General features: G+C 50.6%; 1 protein-coding gene across 14 annotated transcripts in view; it reads left to right on the top strand.

Moving 5' to 3' along the window:
* CACNA1A (calcium voltage-gated channel subunit alpha1 A) overlaps positions 1–18919 on the top strand; it is a 358837-nt gene that overhangs the window by 333041 nt on the left and 6877 nt on the right. For 10 of the 14 annotated variants that reach the window (XM_053584933.1, XM_053584926.1, XM_053584929.1 and 7 more), the window contains 7 exons: positions 47–162; positions 2208–2358; positions 3375–3502; positions 4778–4874; positions 8247–8352; positions 18352–18459; positions 18613–18713. In XM_053584933.1, the coding sequence (XP_053440908.1) occupies positions 47–162; positions 2208–2358; positions 3375–3502; positions 4778–4874; positions 8247–8352; positions 18352–18459; positions 18613–18713 (807 nt within the window). Of the gene's footprint in view, positions 1–46; positions 163–2207; positions 2359–3374; positions 3503–4777; positions 4875–5706; positions 5804–8246; positions 8353–18351; positions 18460–18612; positions 18714–18919 lie in introns of all 14 variants that reach the window. The other 4 variants (XM_053584930.1, XM_053584931.1, XM_053584927.1 and 1 more) reach the window with 2 other exon arrangements.

Below are 18919 nucleotides of genomic sequence, written 5' to 3'. Positions count from 1 at the left end.
TCCAAGAAGCTATTGGGGGCCTGGCTATCACCCTCCAATTCCCCAGGTGTTTGGCAACATCGGCATTGATGTGGAGGACGAGGACAGTGATGAAGATGAGTTCCAAATCACTGAGCACAATAACTTCCGGACCTTCTTCCAGGCCCTCATGCTTCTCTTCCGGTAAAAGCAAGCGTGTCCTCATTCTTCTCTTGGTGGGGGCGACGGGGGGGGGAGCATGTTCTCCTCCTCTTCCAGTGGGAGGTGCGCACTCTCATATTTCTTTTCCAGTGGGGCTGGGATGGGCCTGCAGGACCCAGGTATCCTACCAGGGAAGGAGCTGAAGGCCCTGGGACACAAGCATGGAAGTTGTTTTCCAGGCATTATCTCCTTGAGTCCTCCTGACCACCCTGAGAGGTGGGGATTCTTAGCAACCCTATCTGACAGATAAGAAAACTGAGCCTTGGGCGGTGCCTGTGGCTCAGTCGGTAAGGCGCTGGCCCCATATACCGAGGGTGGCGTGTTCAAACCCAGCCCCGGCTGAACTGCAAACCAAAAAATAGCTGGGCATTGTGGCGGGTGCCTGTAGTCCCAGCTACTCGGGAGGCTGAGACAAGAGAATCGCTTCAGCCCAGGAGTTGGAGGTTGCTATGAGCTGTGTGATGCCACGGCACTCTACCGAGGGCGATAAAGTGAGACTCTGTCTCTACAAAAAAAAAATAAAATAAAATAAAAAAGGAAAACTGAGCCTTATAGATGATGAGGCTTGATTCTTTGGTTCTTCATCCTGGCTGCATATTAGAGTTCCTTCACTTTGTCAATGGACTTTTATTGAGCACTACTGTGTGCCAGGCACTGGTGTAAAAACTAGGATAAATCAGGAACAGTGGCTCATTCTTATAATCCCAATGAATCTGAAGGCTGAGGCAGAAGGATCTCTTGAACCCAGGAGTTCCAGGCTGCAGTGAGTTATGATCACCCCACTGCACTCCAGCCTGGGCAACTGAGCAAGACCCTGTCTCCAAAAAAAGGGGAGGAGGAAGTCTAGCTGTGGTGGCTCATGCCTATGTAATACCAGTGCCTGGCACACAGTAGCACTCTGGGAGTCTGAAGCGGGAGGATTGCTTGAAGCCAGGAGTTCAAGAGCAGCCTGAGCAAGAGTGAGACACCATCTCTACTAAAAATAGAAAAATTAGCCAGGCATGGTGGCAGGCACCTGTACTCCCATCTGCTCTGGAGGCTGAGCAGGAGAATCGCCTGAGCCTAGGAATTTGAGGTTACTGTGAGCTAGGCTGATGCCACGGCACTCTAGCCCAGGTGACAGAGTGAGACTCTTGTCTCAAAAAAAAAAAAAGTTAAAACGATAAATTGTGTGGGGCCTTGCTGTGTGTCACACTTTATGGGGGCAAGACATGATTGCAAGAAGGACTTTACCTAACAATTGCAATCAGTGTAACCTGGCTTATTGTACCCTCAATGAATCCCCAACAATAAAAAAAAAAAAAAAACATTCAGTGGGGAAAAGATTAAAAAAAAAAAAAACGATAAATTGTTTGCTATGTATATTTGGCCACAATAAAAAAAAATTGTTAGGGGTGGTGCCTGTGGCTCAAGGAGTAGGGCGCCGGTCCCATATGCCGGAGGTGGCAGGTTCAAACCCAGCCCCAGCCAAAAACCACAAAAAAAAAAAAAAAAATTGTTAATCTAACAACAAAAAGAATGGAGGGCCAATAGGTCAAGCCTCTTTGAAAGTATGACATTTGAGAGAAATTGATAAGGGAAGAAGCCCATGTGGATATCTGGGGAAGGGTAGTCCAGGCAGAGGGTACAGCCAGGGCAATGGCCTTGAGACAGGAGTGTGGCTGGCAGGTCTGAGATCAGCAAGGAGCCCATCATGCCTAGAGCAGAGTAACCCAGGGAGAGTAGAGTAAGAGATGACAATCACCTAGACAGAGGGAAACTTTTAAAAACATACCAATATCCCTAGGCCCCGCCCTGCACCCATTGAGTCCAAGTTGTTGGGATTAGCATTTTTTAAAAGCTTCCTGGGGCTTTAATGTGCAGCTAAGGATAAGCCTTCCCCTCTCAGCTCCTAAAAGGGCTCGGACACCTGTCTGTCCAACTCCAGGGCCCAAAGGCTTAACCTGTGTGCTCTACCTCCCTGGGAGGCATTGATGTCCAATCAGGGCTGGATGCCCAGGTCCCTGATGCCTCGTTCCTGTCCCCAGGAGTGCCACCGGGGAAGCTTGGCACAACATCATGCTTTCCTGCCTCAGTGGGAAACCTTGTGATAAGAACTCTGGCATCCTGACTCGGGAGTGTGGCAATGAATTTGCTTATTTTTACTTCGTTTCCTTCATCTTCCTCTGCTCATTTCTGGTGAGTCTGTGGACATGGAGGGAAGTGGAGCGGTCCCTATACCTGGCTCCCCCATCAGGGGAGTGGGTTTCTCTAGTCTTGAGTGCTGTGGATCATGCCTGTAATCCCAGCACTTTGGGTGACCGAGATGGGAGGATTGCCTGAGGCCAAGAGTTCAAGACCGGCCTGGGTAACATAGCCAGACAAGGTCTCTACAAAAAATGTAAAAGTAGCCAGGTGTGGTGGCATGCACCTGTAGCCCAAGTTACTCAGGGAGCTGAGATGGGGGCATTGCTTGAGCCCAGGATTTTGGGACTGCAGTGAGCTATGATCTTACCACTGCACTCCAGCCTGCTTGACAGAATGAGATGCTATCTCTAAAAAAGAAAGAAAAAAGAAAAATAGAATGTGGCTTTGTAAAAGACTTATTCCCTCCAAGGCTTCTATGTCAGCCTGGGAGGTGAACCGAAGTTTCTTAACCTCTATACTATTGGCATTTGGAGCTGGATCATTCCCTGTGCTTAGGGCTATCCCATGCACGGAAGGGTGTATGGCAACATCCCTGGCCGCCATCCACACTCTGCCCCTTCCCCCAGTAACAACCAGAAAATGCCTGCAGACAGTGCCAGATATCCCCTGGGAAGAGCCTGAGTCTCTCCCAATTTGAGACCCAATGAAATGTCTCACTTTGGCCTTGTTGGGACAGGCATAGGCATGGGAGGGCTTGGGGTCCTGGTGCCCCCTTGGGGTTGCCCCCCTTTCACACAGCCTCCCCTCCACTCTCTCTGACTGTCTCTTTCCATCCCTGTGGTCTCTGTCTCCTTGTATCTCTCCCTGTCTCCGCCTCTGCATCTTCACTCACTCTCACTCTCTCTGGACCTCCTTTTGTGAGTGTGCATCTCTCCTCTGTCCCCCCTTCTCTCTCCCTCTCTGTACCCCTTCCTTTCCCTCTCGGCCTCTGTGTTTGGTCTTTCTTGCTCTCTTGTTCTCTTGCTGTCCCCCACCACACACTCTCTCGGCCCCCGGGGTCCCTGCAGATGCTAAACCTCTTTGTCGCCGTCATCATGGACAACTTCGAGTACCTCACCCGAGACTCCTCCATCCTGGGTCCCCACCACCTGGATGAGTACGTGCGTGTCTGGGCCGAGTATGACCCTGCAGCTTGGTAAGGAGTCACCCCATATCTTCCAGCCACAATGTCCACCTCTTCCTGGAACACAGGCTAGGTCAGGCCCCAAACCTTGGGGCGCTGGATCCCTGGGGTCCTAGCAGGGATCTTACAGAGGTCCATCCAGAGGAGAAAGATAAGTATCAAAACCCTCACATGTTTGTGTAATGTTTGGAGGTACTAGCCTTGCCCAAACTCCAGATTTTCTGGGGCACGAGAGAAGAAGTCAACCATGAGGTGCTGTGCAGAACCCTCTCCTCCCATGAGTCCCTCCTGTTTGTCACTGAGAAGCCTCCAGATGGCAAGGACCTTAGCTGAGGGGCTTCCTATGGAGGAAGCTGGAGCCCTCTCTGCATTGATTCTCTTGGGAGTATGGGGAGGAGGGCTAGCCCACCCCTAGCAGATGGGATTGGCTGCAAGACCAGAGCAGCAGAATCCAGCTCCCTCTGGGACCACTAAGTCTTGGAGCAGGTGGTCACACAAGCCAAGGGAGGACACAGAGCCTAAGGGCCTAAGGGCCCTTGCATCTTCATGGTCACAAAGGACACGAGCTCTCCCTTCTCCGTAGACACCAGCATGCCCCCTTCTGTCTGATGAGCGGTGATTTCAGAGTATTGGCTTCCTCTTGTGCTGTGTACTGGGCACCCATTCAGCACCAAGCCCTTAAAGAGGCACCGTCTGAGTGCCCAGAGCCCACCAAGCACTAACTCAGGATTCTAGTTCGAGCTAGCCAGAGGAGTATTACTTGGGGGGAGGGGCACTCAGCAGCCTGAGATTTATCTTCCTCCGGCTTCAGCACTGGCGGGGGAAGCCTCTTGAGGTAGGCAGGGAAGACTCCATCTTTGCTATTTCTACAGCCCCAGACAAGTCTTCCATGAGACCAAGAGTCTGGGGAGAGCCACAGGTCTGGGGCTTGACTTTTGGCTGGTTCCTAACTCTTCTTCTTTTGATTTTAGGTCACAGCAATTGGATGCTGTCCCCCTGTCCTCTATTCCACAAGCACCCTAGTTTAGCTCATGTAACTTGTAAGGGAGACAGCTGCAGAGAGAGCCCAGGGGAGGTCCTCCTCAGTTCAGAACTCCCAGCACAAACCCTCTGGCCCCAGGGGTCTGCAAGCATCTGGGAATGTATTGGGGACCTTAACTTGTCCCAAATCTTTCCCACTCCTTTAGGCCAGAGAAACCCCAGCTCCTGGCATCATAACCTCACTGTGTGCCCAGGGAACACAGCTTGACCCCATGCCTCCACTAACCCCCTTTCTTCTCCTTTCAGCGGTCGGATTCATTATAAGGATATGTACAGTTTATTGCGAGTAATATCTCCCCCTCTCGGCTTAGGCAAGAAATGTCCTCATAGGGTTGCTTGCAAGGTTTGATTTCCACTAAAACCTGCTAGCATCCATGGAATGAGTGTGGCTTGGGGTTCTTCAATATATATATTTCATATATATATATATATCTAAAAAATGGAGCCATCTCTTTTGCATTAAACTAGAAAACTCTCTTAGCCAACAGAATGCAGTCATGTAGACTCGATGAAGCATGGAACATATTTCTTCCTTCCCTCCAGCCTTCAGCCATCTCTGCTTGCTCTTAGCTGAAGCTGCCCATCCTGGGGTCTCAACGGCACCCCAAATCAGACACATCCCCTGGGGGATCGTAACTTTGCATTGGCCCCACCACCACCATCACCTCCATTCTCTTCCCCTCCACCCCTCACCTCCTGAAGCCCCCAGCCCTCCTCTCACCCACTGCCCTGGCCCCTCCTCCCCATCTAGGCCCCCTCAGAGACCAGCCTCAGCCAAGCCAAAGAGCTTGACCCAACTTTTGAAATGACAATGAACCAAAGCATGGCTCCAGGTCCTCTAAAGCAAAAATTACCTTTCCCTCCTCACAGCACCCTAGAACCACAGCTCAGAGTCCAACCTGAATCTGACTTTGCTCTTTTCTCTCTCTCCCTGCTCATGAGCAGTGAAATAATCTTTTTTAACTACCTTTTCTTCCATTTTTTTCCTCTTTTCCATTTGTTTGAAATATCTATTTTATCGTTCTCTGCCTCTTTCTCTATTTTTTCGGCTCGTGTGGTTTTTGTGTTTTTTTTTTCTCTTCCTCTTCCTCCTCTTTCTTCTGTTACTTCCCCACCTCCCTTCCTTTGGTTCTCCATTCCCGTTTTCCATTTTGTTTTGTTTTCGGTGCTGCCAGGGGCCGCATGCCTTACCCGGACATGTATCAGATGCTGAGACACATGTCTCCGCCCCTGGGTCTGGGGAAGAAGTGCCCAGCCAGAGTGGCTTACAAGGTAGTCTACCCCTGCCGACCACCAATGTCCAGGTGCTGGGGAATTTTTTTTTTCTTTTTAGTGCTAACCAGAAACACCCAGCGAAGTCTCTTTTTCCAACATTTCTCTTCTTTTTTTTTTCTTTCTTTTCTCCCTGAGTAAATTAATCATGACCCTTCCTTTACTCTACGCAGCACACTGTGTCCGTCCTTTCTGATAAGTGTCTTCGTGTTTTGAGACTCCATTATGGCCAACATGCCAGGGGGGAGGGGGAAGGGAGTGCCCAGGTCCCTACACACCTGGTCCTGCAGGAACCAAATTGAACAAAAACATGCTTTTTCAGGGAGTCAAAAGTATGCCTCCCTTCTGCCCCAGAGGGGTTCCCGTGCCCAGGCCAAGCCAAGGCAGGCACCTTACAGAGGAGGGCTTTGGCCCCAAGGAGAAGGCAAAGCCCTGGTCTCATCTTTGGTACCTCGTCCCCTACCCACACACCTGAAGCTGATCTCTGACCTAGGGTCTTGGGGGAAATCTGAGACCTCCTAAGGATCACCCAGAGCCTCTCCCCACCTGTCCCTCCCTGGGGCTGCTTCCCCAGTCCAGCCCATCCTTATACCCCCAAGACACTCCAACATGCCTCTCCATTGTTCCAGAGTGGGCAGGCGGGCCGCAGCTGGACCCCTGGACGGTGGCACACTGATGCAGGCCATGCACGCTGCCTTGGCGGGGGCCTGGGGCGGGCAGGCACCATGGCCAACCAGGGGGTGGTGCATGCTGGCTGAAGGAGTGAGCGTCCTGCCGCCAGGCGGCCAGGCCGGGCCACCCCTCTAGACCCCTGCCCCGGAATCTCCCTTGGCACCCAAAGACAGATGCTCTGTTCCCTCAACTCATCCATAAGTTCAGGGATGACCTTTAAAGATTCCCCTTAAAAATTACTAATAATCCTGTTCTCCTGTCCACTCTGTGTTCCCTGTGTCTGTCTGTCACTGCTGTTCCTGCCCATTTCGTGTGGCCACCCCCCCCCCCACAGCTTCGCTCCTCCCTCCATCCACCCCTACTCTGTCTGCCTCCCTCACCTCCTTCTCAGTTGAGGCTGCGGAGGAGGCCACCCAGCGTCTCAATGAGCCCCTCCCTAAATCCATCCCTCCCCCCTCAAGTTTTCCTCTGGTCTCTTCTCTTTGTCTCTGCTTAGCTGAGTGTGTGTGTGTGCGTGCGCACACTCGCAAGAGAGGGCGGAAGAGCCCTTCCCCTCCTGGTCTCCCAGTCTCTGCAGGGCCACCATGGGTTCATAAGGCAACTTCATCTAAATTTGGAAAATGCACCCTTTCCACAGAACACTGTCTATTGGAAAATTGTTACAGTCCACCTATGTGGTGAGAACACAATGCTTTTCTGTTGTTATCAGGGAAGCTGTTGTATTAAACACACAAATCTATAATTTCCAAGATGGGGAGCCCTTGTGCCATGCACAGCCTGCCGAGCTAGGTACAGCAGCCCAGTGTGTGTTCCTCTCTCTCTCCCCCACCTCCTCCCCCACCCTGCCCTGCCCCCATCTCATGTCCTACTCTGGGTTTGCCATCTCCAGCTCTGTGTTTCCTGCCAATGTGTGTCTGAATCCCCAGCCAGACCTGCCCTTGACTGCAATCTCTGTGCCACCTCAGCCTGGGCTGGTATACACCAGCCCAGCATCCTCTTCAATGCCACCAAGCATGGTGGACAGAGCCCCTGCCTGAAACATGGGGAATCTTTTCTTCCCTGGGCCACAGGAATGCCCCCATTACCCCTTCCCCCGGCCATTGCACAGAGAGTTAAGATCCGGACATGCCCCTGAGATACACTTTCTACAGAGCTATGAATGAGTCTCGAGATTCCGTCTGCACGTGCCCTTGTCTGTGCCATTCTGTGTGTCATGGCCTCGCTGCATGTCCGCAAAGGGCCTATCCCATCGGTGGGGGGCTGCCTGCCTGCTGCTTCTAAGAGGAATGATGTGGTCTTTGCCCAGTTGGTCTTCCCCAAGCTGGGTTGGGGGTGGGGAGCCAGCAGCCCCCCACACCAGAGGCTGTGGCCATGGACCCTTCTGCCTGGCTGCTGCATGTGCTCCTGGGATCTGGGCTTGCACTCTTTTTCTTTGGGGCCGGAGCAGAATGGAGCCATCCAGAAGAACTCTGAGGCAGGGTGAGGGTTTGACTGAACTCACTGGAAACGTCAGCTCCAGGGTCCAGCAGATGGGAGAGCAAGAGGGCTTAGAAGCCTAGGAGAGCTCTCAGTGACCCCTCCCCTTACTGGCCACCAAGGGAAATCAAGAAATCAGATCCTAGGACAGGTAACCTAAGGATGGGGGACATTTTGGCCACCACTGCTGCCTTCAGAGTTCTTCTAGGGGCTCCCCAGGTAGGGTGGGTGTGGCTCCCAGGGGACTCAGGAGGGGGTGCCAGGAATGATTGCCCTCACCCTGGGTTTTCTGTAGAGACTCCTGCGGATGGACCTACCTGTGGCAGATGACAACACCGTCCACTTCAACTCTACCCTCATGGCTCTGATCCGCACAGCCCTGGACATCAAGATAGCCAAGGGTAAGGAAGGCCACAGGTGGAAGTAAGCAAGCAGGACAGAGTAGAGCCAGGGCCTCAGGAGAGAAAGCAGGGGACAGCCAGTGATCACCCCCTTTGTGGCCAAAGCCAGAGGAGACTCTGTCCCTGTCCCAATCCTCATTCATTAGTTCAGCAAACATTTAGTGCACACCTTTCATGTAAGCATGGGGCCCCCAACAGCTTACATTTCCGGTGGCAGATGAGGAAGGGTCCTCTGTTGAGAAGATGAGGGGATGAGTCACGTGAATACCTGGGGGGGAAGGTGCCCCAAGCAGAAGGACCAACAGATTCAAAGGCCCTGGGGCAGGGGTAAGCCAGTGAGCAAGGGGCACCCAGTCACCATGTTGAACTGCCTCACGCTGTGAGCAAGGGGGCTCTATGCAGGTCCAGACCCAAGGAGGTACCAGACCAAATTTACATCTGAACAGTTTCCCTCTGGCACTGCAGGGATGATAGATGGGGAGGACACCAGGCTGGGTGTGAAGTCTGAATGGCAGCTTAGACAGAGAGTCTGTGGATTGTTTGGACTCTGGGTGTTTCCTGAAGGTTGAGTCAGCAGGATGGCTGACAGATGGGATATGGGGATTGGAGCCTAACCTGGAGGACAGAGCTGCCGCATCCTATTTTGGAGACAGGGTGGGAGAGCCAGGTTTGAGATAAAGGGCAGCCAGATGTTGGCTGTGGAACATGGAGATGAGAGGTGGCAGGGGGCTCTCCAACCTGTTGTTTAGGGCAGTGGTCCCCAGCCTTTCTGGCACCAGGGACCTGTTTCATAGGTGACCATTTTTCCACAGACTAGAGTGAGTGGGGAGAATCTGACAGGAAATGGAGCTCAGGCAGTGACTTGAGCAATGGGGAGAAGCTATAAATACAGATAAAACTTCACTCACTTACCCACTTCTCACCTTCTGCTTTGTGGCCAGATTTCTAACAGGCCAAAATGGGTACCAGTCTGCGGCCTAGTATTGGGCACCACAGGTTTAGGGGAGAGGCCTCCAGACTGGTCTGGGGCAAGACTCACACATATTAAGCCAGGAGACCAGATGAGCTTTCCTGGTGGATGTGTGGAAACTGAGAGACCCCTAAATACTGAGCCTGGGGCTCATTGTCCATCCTTCCAGGGGATAAAGAAGGAGCAGCTGGGGAGTCAGTGGAGACCTGGGCATAGTATGGGTTCCTGGAGGCTGGGTAGAGGAGCAGCTCTTAGAGAAAGGGGTCCAACTATGTCAGGCACTGCCTGGAGGTGGCCAAGGATAAGGATCACAAGTGACCAGTCTCATAGTCACTTTGACCAAGGGAACTGTGGGGAAAGGGCCAAGGCTCCTCTGCCTAGAGTAGATTTTGGAGGCCTGAGAGTGGATATGATGTGGTTCAGAGGCTGATGGGAAAGAAGGGCAGAAAGAGAGTCTCGGATCACGAGAGGAAATGGTAAGAAGGGAGTTGGGAAAGGACCCAGTTGAATGGTCTCGCAGAGGGTGGAAAGGGGTGAGCCCCTCTGAAACCACTGGGAGGTCAGGTGGATAGAGGACTAAGTCTCAGGGACACATACTCCTTCCAGGGTAAAAGGGGGAGGATGAGCTGAGGCCATGTGGCAAGACTCAGGAGGAAGTGGCAGGGAAGGCAGGGGGTTGGGTGAGATGGAGAGAAGATGTTTGTGCTGAGAAACGTAACAGGGAAAGGAAAGAGAACGTAATGAGCCACCAAAATGAGCAAGAAAGAACTGAAAGGACCCAGGATGAGGCTGGTGGAAGGTAGGGAAGGGAAATAAAAGCCCTTTTTTGGCACCTGATGGAAGTTATTGGCTCATGAAACAAGTCAGGGGTGAGTCGCCCCGAATTGCTAGGCAACTTGATGCATGTCACCACTGTGGGCCCAGGTTCCATCCCTATTGTTGCTCTGCTTCCTGCCTCAAGCTGCTCCCTCATCAGCATGGTTGAAGCTGGCCAGGAAACAGAAGAGGGACAGCAGTTCCCTTGTAATTACATCAAGTGGGAGAGTCATGTCCCACCTGCCCTGTCTTCACTGTAAGCCTTGGTGGGTGACTCACCCTCCTCAAACCTCAGTTCCTGTATTAGCTAACTGTACTGCTGCAGAACAAATGACCACAGACTTAATAGATTAAGAACACCCATTTCTTAGCTCAAAGTTCTGGACTCAGGGTCTCAAAATCGAGGTGTCAGTCAAGCTGGGCTCTTCTGTAGAGTATTGAGGAAAAAATCTACTTCCAATTTCATTCAGATGTTAAACCAAATTTAGGTCCTTGCAGCTGTGGGGCTGAGGTCCCTGTTTCATCATTGGATTTTTAACTTTTATCTTCTGGAGGTACATCTAATCCTTCATGTGCCCTAATCCTCTCTGACTTCCCCTTCTGCCACTGGCCAGAGAAAACATTCTGTCTTCCAAGGGCTCACATGATTGGCCAGATAATCTTCATATTTTAAGGTCAGCTGACTTGGCATTTTTATTATATCTGCAAAGTCCTTTCAGAAGAGTCTCTAAATCAGTGTTTGATTCAATAACCAGAATCACAGCTTGGCACCCATATCTCAGTGGTTAGGGCGCCAGCCACATACACTGGGGCTGGCAGGTTCGAACCCGGCCCAGGTCTACTAAACAACAATGACAACTACAACAAAAAAATAGCCAGGCATTGTGGCGTGTGCCTGTAGTCCCAGCTACTTGGGAGGCTGAGGCAAGAGAATTGCTTAACCCTAAGAGTTTGAGGTTGCTGTGAGCTGTGACGCTATGGGGCACTCTACCAGCGGCAACATAGTGAGACTCTGTCTCAAAAAATAAGGATGATAATAATAACCAGAGTCACAAGGAGAGAGGAGACAGCTTTAGAATTCTGCCTGCCACTATCCCCTCATCTGTGAAATGGGTCTAACAACATACCCACTCTGGGTACATAATGCTTTTATAACCAGCTGCTATTGTCCTCTGGGATCTGCATTAGGAGGGCCTGAGACCACATTTGGAATCACCGGTTTACTAGAAGGACTCAGAACTGAGAAAAGTGTTATACTTATGATTACAGTTTATTACAGTGAAAAGACACAGATTAAAATCTGCAAAAGAAAAAGATGGAGCAGTGTCCAGGAGACACCAGGCATGAGCTTCCAATTGTCTTCTCTCAGTCACATCCTGTGACCGTACTTAATTCTCCCTGCGATGTGTGACAATACGTGTAGTATACTGCCAAGAAGGGAACCTCACCTGGACCTTGGTGTCCAAGGTTTTTATTGGGTCATGTAGGACCATGACTGACCTTAGTTATTCAGTCAACAACTACTCCAGAGGTCACATAGATACTGCATGTCCAAGGCCCCAAAGACACTTTTATCAGAAAGACCATGCCAGGGACTTACTCCCCATGCTGGGCATAGTGGCTTATGTCTGTAATCCCAGCACTCTGGGAGTCTGAGTTTGAACTCAGGAGTTCAAGACCAGCCTGAGCAAGAGCAAGACCCCCATCTCTAAAAAAAAATAGCAGGTATTGTGGCAGGCGCCTGTAGTCCCAGCTGCTTGGGAGGCTGAGGCAAGAGGATCATCTTGAGCCCAAGAGTTTGAGGTTGCCATGCACTCTACCAAGGGTGACAAAGTGAGTCTCTGTCTCAAAAAAAAAAAACACCTCACTTTCCAGGAACAGGTCAAAAGGACCATTCTTTTACTTCGGAATGAACTTCCAAAGTTCTTAACTTCACAGAACCCCTCTGTGTGACCCCAAGAAGTCCAGCCTCTATGACACCTGCCAGATTCCCTTCCTGAGGGTTGCAAAAGGGCATGGTGGCTTATACCTACAATCCTAGCACTTTGGGAGGCTGAGGTAGGAGGATCACTTGAAGCCAGGAATTTGAGACAAGCTTAAGCAACAGTGAGATGTTGTCTCTACAAAAAATAGAAAAATGGGTCAGGCCTGGTGGCTCACTCTTAGAGTCCCAGCTACTCGAGAGGTTAAGATAGGAGCATTGTCTCAGAATTTGAGGCTGTGGTGAGCTATGATGAGGCCACTGCACTCCATCTTAAGCAACAAAATGAAACCCTGTGTCAAAAAAATAAGTAAACAACTCCCGGGAATGTGGCTGCCCATGGCTCCTACACCAGATGCTGCTCAGCCCCCTGAAGGCAAGGCTCCTCCAATCTCCTCAGGGACCTTCCCCATCTTGTCCTCAGTGAGGATGCCTGGCCCCTCTCAGAGATCCACAGTTGAGCTAGGCTCTCAGGGTTAAGGAAGCTTGGCAGAGGGCATGGGGACAATAATTATAACAGTGATAACAACGGCAAGCCTTTTAGCAGATGTGAGTCTTGGGTGAGCATAACAGGCTTCATTATCAACAGCTCAATTCACTTTCTAAACACACTGAGCTTCCTTTCTAGCAGGACCATGGAGGGGTATGGATTAACCTCAGTCATTCTTCAGATTCTCAAAAAGTGTGCTGCCGCTCTCAGCTGGAAACTTTGGAAAGAAGAGGCAGGTCCCCCTCATTCATTCTCTCTCTGTCTCTATCTCCGCCCCGCCGCCCCCCAGTCCATCTGTTAAGTGATTCAGTAGAACAGTGGTTCTCAACCTGTGGGTCGCGACCCACAGGAACTGTATTAAGGGCTGCAGCATTAGGAAGAATGAGAGAGAGAGAGAGAACCCCTGCACTAGAAGAACCCAGAACTGAGAAAAGCTGTTAAACTCACAGTTTCACTTTATTACCATGACAGGATTATCATTCCAACAGATGTTTCTCCCACCCACTCCTCTGTTCTCCCCATCCAGAAGCAATTCATTCTCATCTGAGGAAAATCCTTCTGTCTTTCTGTTTCTTTTTCTTCTGAGCATTATGTCAGGACCCATGAAGTCCCTCTTCCAACCCAACCCTCTTTCTTCCCCCTGCCCCCACCACTCTAGGCACAGCCAACCGCCTGCTGAACAAACATAAACCCAGTTAGCATAGCAAAATATCAGCCCATTCTGACTTCTGACTTCTGCTGAGAGCTCACAGCCAAGGCTTTATCACTCTGTGCTGGCTGGGTACTAACAGCCAGGCTGTAGCCAGCCCTGGGAGATTACAAGGAGAAGAGAGAAGCCCAGAGTTCACTAGTAACAGACCTTTGGCTGCACTGTCCTCAACTTCCTCATCTCCAAATAGGAATGCCTTTTGCTATTGCCTTAGAAAAGGCAAAAATCGGGCGGCGCCTGTGGCTCAAAGGGGTAGAGCGCCGGTCCCATATGCGGGTGGCGGGTTCAAACCCAGCCCCGGCCAAAAAAAAAAAAAAGAAAAGGCAAAAATCAGGGCTAACCCTACCCTCAGCCAGCCCAGATCCTCCTTCGAGGTTCAATGTGGCCAACCAACCAAAGATCCCTGTCCAGCCCTTTCCTCCTCCCAAACACAGGGGAGCCATGACCAGAGCTCAGGCTCTGTCTGGGTGCGGGTTCTGCAACAACCTGTGAGAGCCACAGTGCTCTGACCTGCCGTGGCTCCCTGGCAAGTAGTATCAGCCTGAAACTGGCAGCCATGTTTGGTCATAGTTCACTGAACAAGAGCATCTGTTGAGTGCCTACTGTGTGCCCAGCCCTGTCCTCAGAACTTAGATAAGGCACTGAAAGACAAAACACCAGTTCTTGTGGGGCTGAGGGAAAATGGGCAACAATTGAGTGAAATGCTAGCATGTTATAAAGTGAGAAAGCTGTGAAGGGAAAAAAAAGAGCAGGGGGAGGGTTTAGAGTGCAGGTAACAGATGAAACCCTTAGCCAATGGTTCTTCCAGATGCAGTTCTGCCCCCGGGGACAACAGGTAATGTCTGGGGACAATTTTTGGTTGTCACGGCTAGGAAGGTGCTGGTGCTAAAGGCATCTGGTGCAAAGAGACCAACAATGGTGCTTAATGTCTTACCATGTCTGGGACAGACCCCGTGATGAGGATGTTCACCAGTGGCGTGAAAAAGGAGACAAAAGAGGGAAACACCCTTTGGCAGCCAACTCTGAGACAGGACCAATTTGTGGGAGACCACTGCCCACTTGCAGGGGGACCCCTACCCTGAAAGCCCCAATGTGTTAGAACACACTGACTGCCACGCAAAAAAAAAAAAAAAAAAAAAAATTGTCTTTGGGGCCACAGCACTTTATTAGGTCAAGCACATCAGCCACCGTGTGAGTTGTATTTAATTCACATGGGTTTTGAGGCAAGGGTTTGTGAAGCATATATAACCCATGCATCTCTTGACCTAACAAAACACTGTAGTCCCAAAGAAATACTTCTTTCTAGTGTGGCAGTCCTGCCACTGTGTGAGAGACGTGTAAGTGATACTATGTGCTTCTCAAGGCCCCTGGGTTCAAAACTAGCATAAGTTAAATACCACTCACATGGCAGTTAATGTGTTAATAATTCTGTGCCTGAGAAGGAACAACCCTGCAACTCAGCCCTGAGTGAACCCCATGACATTGGCTAAGGATTTCCCCATGATTTCCCCATTTTTTGAAAGCAAATGACACTTCTGAATGTAAGGCTTTCTAGTGAATTGAGGCACAAAGAGTCTAAGGTTGGGGTTCTCTATCGGGGTGATTTTATCCTCCAGGGAGACTCCTTGCAGCATCTGGGGACAGTCTTGGTTGTGAGGGCTTGGAGCGTTGGGGAGATACAGTACACAGGTTGGCCCCCCACAACCAAGAATGATCTGGCCCCAATATGTCAGCAGTGCTGCCTGAGGTTGAGAAAGTTTCTCTTAATCCATTACCTAATTCAGATGCTAAGAACAGGTATCTTGGTCACCTCTGGCTGCCATAACTAATTACTACAGACTGAGTAGCTTAAACAACAGAAAATTATTTTGTCACAGTTCTGGAGGCTGAAAGTTCAAGATCAAGGTACCGGCAGGTTTGTCTTCTCCTACGGCCTCTCTCCTTGGCTTTCAGGGAGCTGCCTTCTTGCCGCATTTTCTCTGGGCACACATATCCCTCTCCCTCTTTTTATAATGACACCAAACATACTGGCTTAGAGCCTCGCAGACCTCCTAATTATCTCCTTCAAGGCCATATCTCCAAGACTACAGGCACCCACCACCATGCCCAGCTAATTTTTCTATTTTTTGTAGAGACAGGGTCTCCCTATGTTACCCGGGCTGGTCTTGAACTCCTGGCCTTAAACAATCCTCCCACTTCAGCCTCCCAAAGCATGAGCCACCACATGCAGCTGAAAGTGATTTTTTTTTTTTGAACCAGGATCTCGCTATGTGGCCCTAGGTAGAGTGCTGTGGTGTCACAGCTCACAGCAACCTCTAACTCTTGGGCTTAAGTGCTTCTCTTGCCTCAGCCTCCCGAGTAGCTGGGACTACAGGCACTTGCCACAACACCCGGCTATTTTTTGGTTGTAGTTGTCATTGTTGTTTGGCGGGCCCGGGCTGGATTCAAACCCACCAGCTCTGGTGTATGTGGCTGGTGCCCTACCCGCTGAGCCTCAGGCACCGAGTCTGAAAGTGACTTTTAACAGGAAATTTCACAGTCTCTTCTTTCCCTGCCTCTGACAAGAGGATACAAAGACCCTGGGCACCTCAGTTGGCTACAGTAGGCAATAAAGAGAACCATGCATTCCAGCTGCTTCCCATGAGGAAAGAAAAAAAGTTATAGGTTGCTATCGAGAGCCCAACGACAAAAGAGTTTTGCCCAAAGACCTCCCGCCATGATCTTGACCTCCTGACCTGAGTCCAGACCTACCAATCAGCCTCACCCCCATCAGCTTGGGCCCAGTGACCACAGCCTCCTACATCAGTAGCCTCCACAGCTACAAGGTCTAAAGACCCCACCCATGAAGCTCGCCCTCTAGGGGCTGAGATGGAGAACAACCACATGAGATGATAAATACCAAGAAGAGAAATCAAAGCAAGAGAAAGGCATAGAAGGTGAATGGGGAAGCGGTTTAAGACAGGGAGTCAGTTGGCAAATCTTTTTGAAAAGGGGTTGAGGCCGGGGTGGCTCAAGCCTGTAATCCTAGCACTCTAGGTGGCTGAGGTGGGCAGATCGCCTGAGCTCACGAGTTTGAGACCAGCTCTGAGCAAGAGCGAGACCCCCATCTCTAAAAATAGCCGGGTGTTGTGGCAGTTACCTGTAGGCTGAGGCAAGAGAATCGCTTGAGCCCAAGAGTCTGAGGCTGCTGTGAGCTATAATGCCATGGAACTCTACCAGGGGCGACAAAGTAAGACTCTGTTTCTCAATAAAAAAAAGAAAGAAAGAAAAAAAGGGTTGAGCAGAGACCTGAATGAAGAGATGAGGAAGATAGCCACATAGATTTTATAAAAAGACTGATTCTGGCAAAGAAAACAGTTTGTGCAAAGGTTCTGAGGCAGGACCATGCTTGGCATGCTTGAGGAACAACGAGGAGGTTGGTGTGGCTGGAACAGAGTAGAAGAGATGAAGGCAGAGAGTTCAGGGCCTTATGAGCTTGCAGGGAAAACTAGGAGTTTTCCCTGAGTGAAATGGGAGCCACCAAGTAGTCTGAACAGTGGAGGAAAACAGCCTGACTCAGGTGTGCATGCATGTCCTGTGGTGGCTGCAGGGGGAATAGACTGGGATGGTGGGGACAAGAGACCTGGACAGAGGCTTTAGGTGGCAGTGAGAAGGGGCAGAAAAGTTTAATGCTCCTCGTCACCTCAAAATCCTCACTCCAGAATAATAGCTGAGCTCTCCCTGTACATCAGCAGAAAGCTCCTTCAGAAAGAATTTTCCTAGCCGTGTCCAGTGACTCAAGCCTGTAATCCAGGTGCTTTGGGAAGCCAAGGTGGGAGAATCACTTGAGGCTAGGAGTTTAGGACCAGCCAAAGCAACATACTGAGATCCTATCTCTACAAAAAAATTGGTCAGGCATGGTGGCATGCTCCTGTAGTCCCAACTACCTGGGAGGCTGAAAGCGGAAGGATCAGTTGAGCCCAGGAGCTGGAGGCTATAATAAGTTATGATTGTGCCATTGCACTGTAGCCTGGTCAACAAAGCAAGATCCTAACTCAAAATAAATAATCAGCGCCGCGCCCGTAGCACAGTGGTTATGGTGCCAGCCACATACACTGAGGGTGGCAGTTGGAAGCCAGCCCAGGCTAGCTAAACAACAATGACAATTGCAATAAAAAATAGCTGGGCACTGTAGTGGGCACCTATAGTCCCAGTTACTTGGGAGGCTGAAGCCCAAGAATTTGAGATTGCTGTGAGTTGTGACATCACAGCACTCTACAGAGGACAACAAAGTGAGACTCTGTCTCAATAAAAATAAATAATCATGACAGGCACAGTATGCACATACATTAACTAATTTGATCATCAAACAATCAGGTAAGACAAGAGCTGTTGCTGTCATCTCCATTTCACAGATGGGAAAACTAAGGCACCAAGCAATAGAGTAACCTAAATCAAGCAGTCAGTAAAGGGAGCCAGCGTCACCAAATCCCTCTACTGCTGCACTCTCTCCCATGCAGCCACTCCACAGCACCTGGCCCTGCAGAAAACCAGAGCCCATACGGCCATTCCTCCAGAGCTGCCCAGGACCTCCTCTGGGCCACTCCATGAGGACCAGAGTGCTGGGGGTTTTATTATTATTTATTTTTGAGACAGAGTCTCACTTTGTTGCCCCTGGCAGAGTGCTGTGGCATCACAGCTCACAACAACCTCAAATTCTTGGGCTCAAGCGATTCTCTTGTCTCAGCCTCCCAAGTAGCTGGGACTACAAGTGTCCGCCACAGCACCCAGCTATTTTTAGGGACAAGGTCTTGCTCCAGCTCAGGCTGGTCTCAAAACTGTGAGCTCAGGGCAATCTACCCGCCTCAGCCTCCCAGAGTGCAGAATTACAGGCATGAGCTACCACGCCTGGCCCCAGAGTGGTGGTTTTAGAACCGACCAGAATGGAGCACAGTTGCAGCCTCATTCTTGGGTGCTGCTGGCTTTGTGACTGACCCAGAGTCCAGTTGACATCTTGTCCAGCAGTCAGCATCTTGTCTGCACCCATGTTGCAGGTGGAGCTGACAAACAGCAGATGGATGCTGAACTTCGGAAGGAGATGATGGCCATTTGGCCCAACCTGTCACAAAAAACTCTGGACCTGCTAGTCACACCTCACAAGTGTAAGAGCTAGGCCCAGCCCCTGGGCTCTGACCCCCAGGGATGGATGGAGAGGGAAGGAAAGAGGAGGCCTGGGGAAGGCACGGGGATAGGGCTGGCCCACATAAGGACCTGGGACCAGGGTTCCAAGGTTGGCTCCCGTCCTGTGTCCCTAGCCACAGACCTGACGGTGGGGAAGATCTATGCAGCTATGATGATCATGGAATATTACCGCCAGAGCAAGGCCAAGAAGCTACAGGCCATGCGTGAGGAGCAGGTATGTTGTCCATCACTCTGGAACATTGGAGCTGGGGGTGATGCTTGTCACCATGGGAACCAACCAGAATGGAGCACAGTTGCAGCCAAACCCCAGGGCAGGTCCCCTCAAAATAGGGACTTACCAAGGACATGTAGCATGGATCAGTTCAACTGTGCCACTGATACTTATTGAGCACCTACTATGTGCCAGGTACTATTCTTGGC

This window comes from Nycticebus coucang, chromosome 3, assembly GCF_027406575.1.
Source record: "Nycticebus coucang isolate mNycCou1 chromosome 3, mNycCou1.pri, whole genome shotgun sequence".
NCBI classification, from domain to species: Eukaryota; Metazoa; Chordata; class Mammalia; order Primates; family Lorisidae; genus Nycticebus; species Nycticebus coucang.
This window is presented reverse-complemented; position numbering and strand designations above follow the sequence as displayed.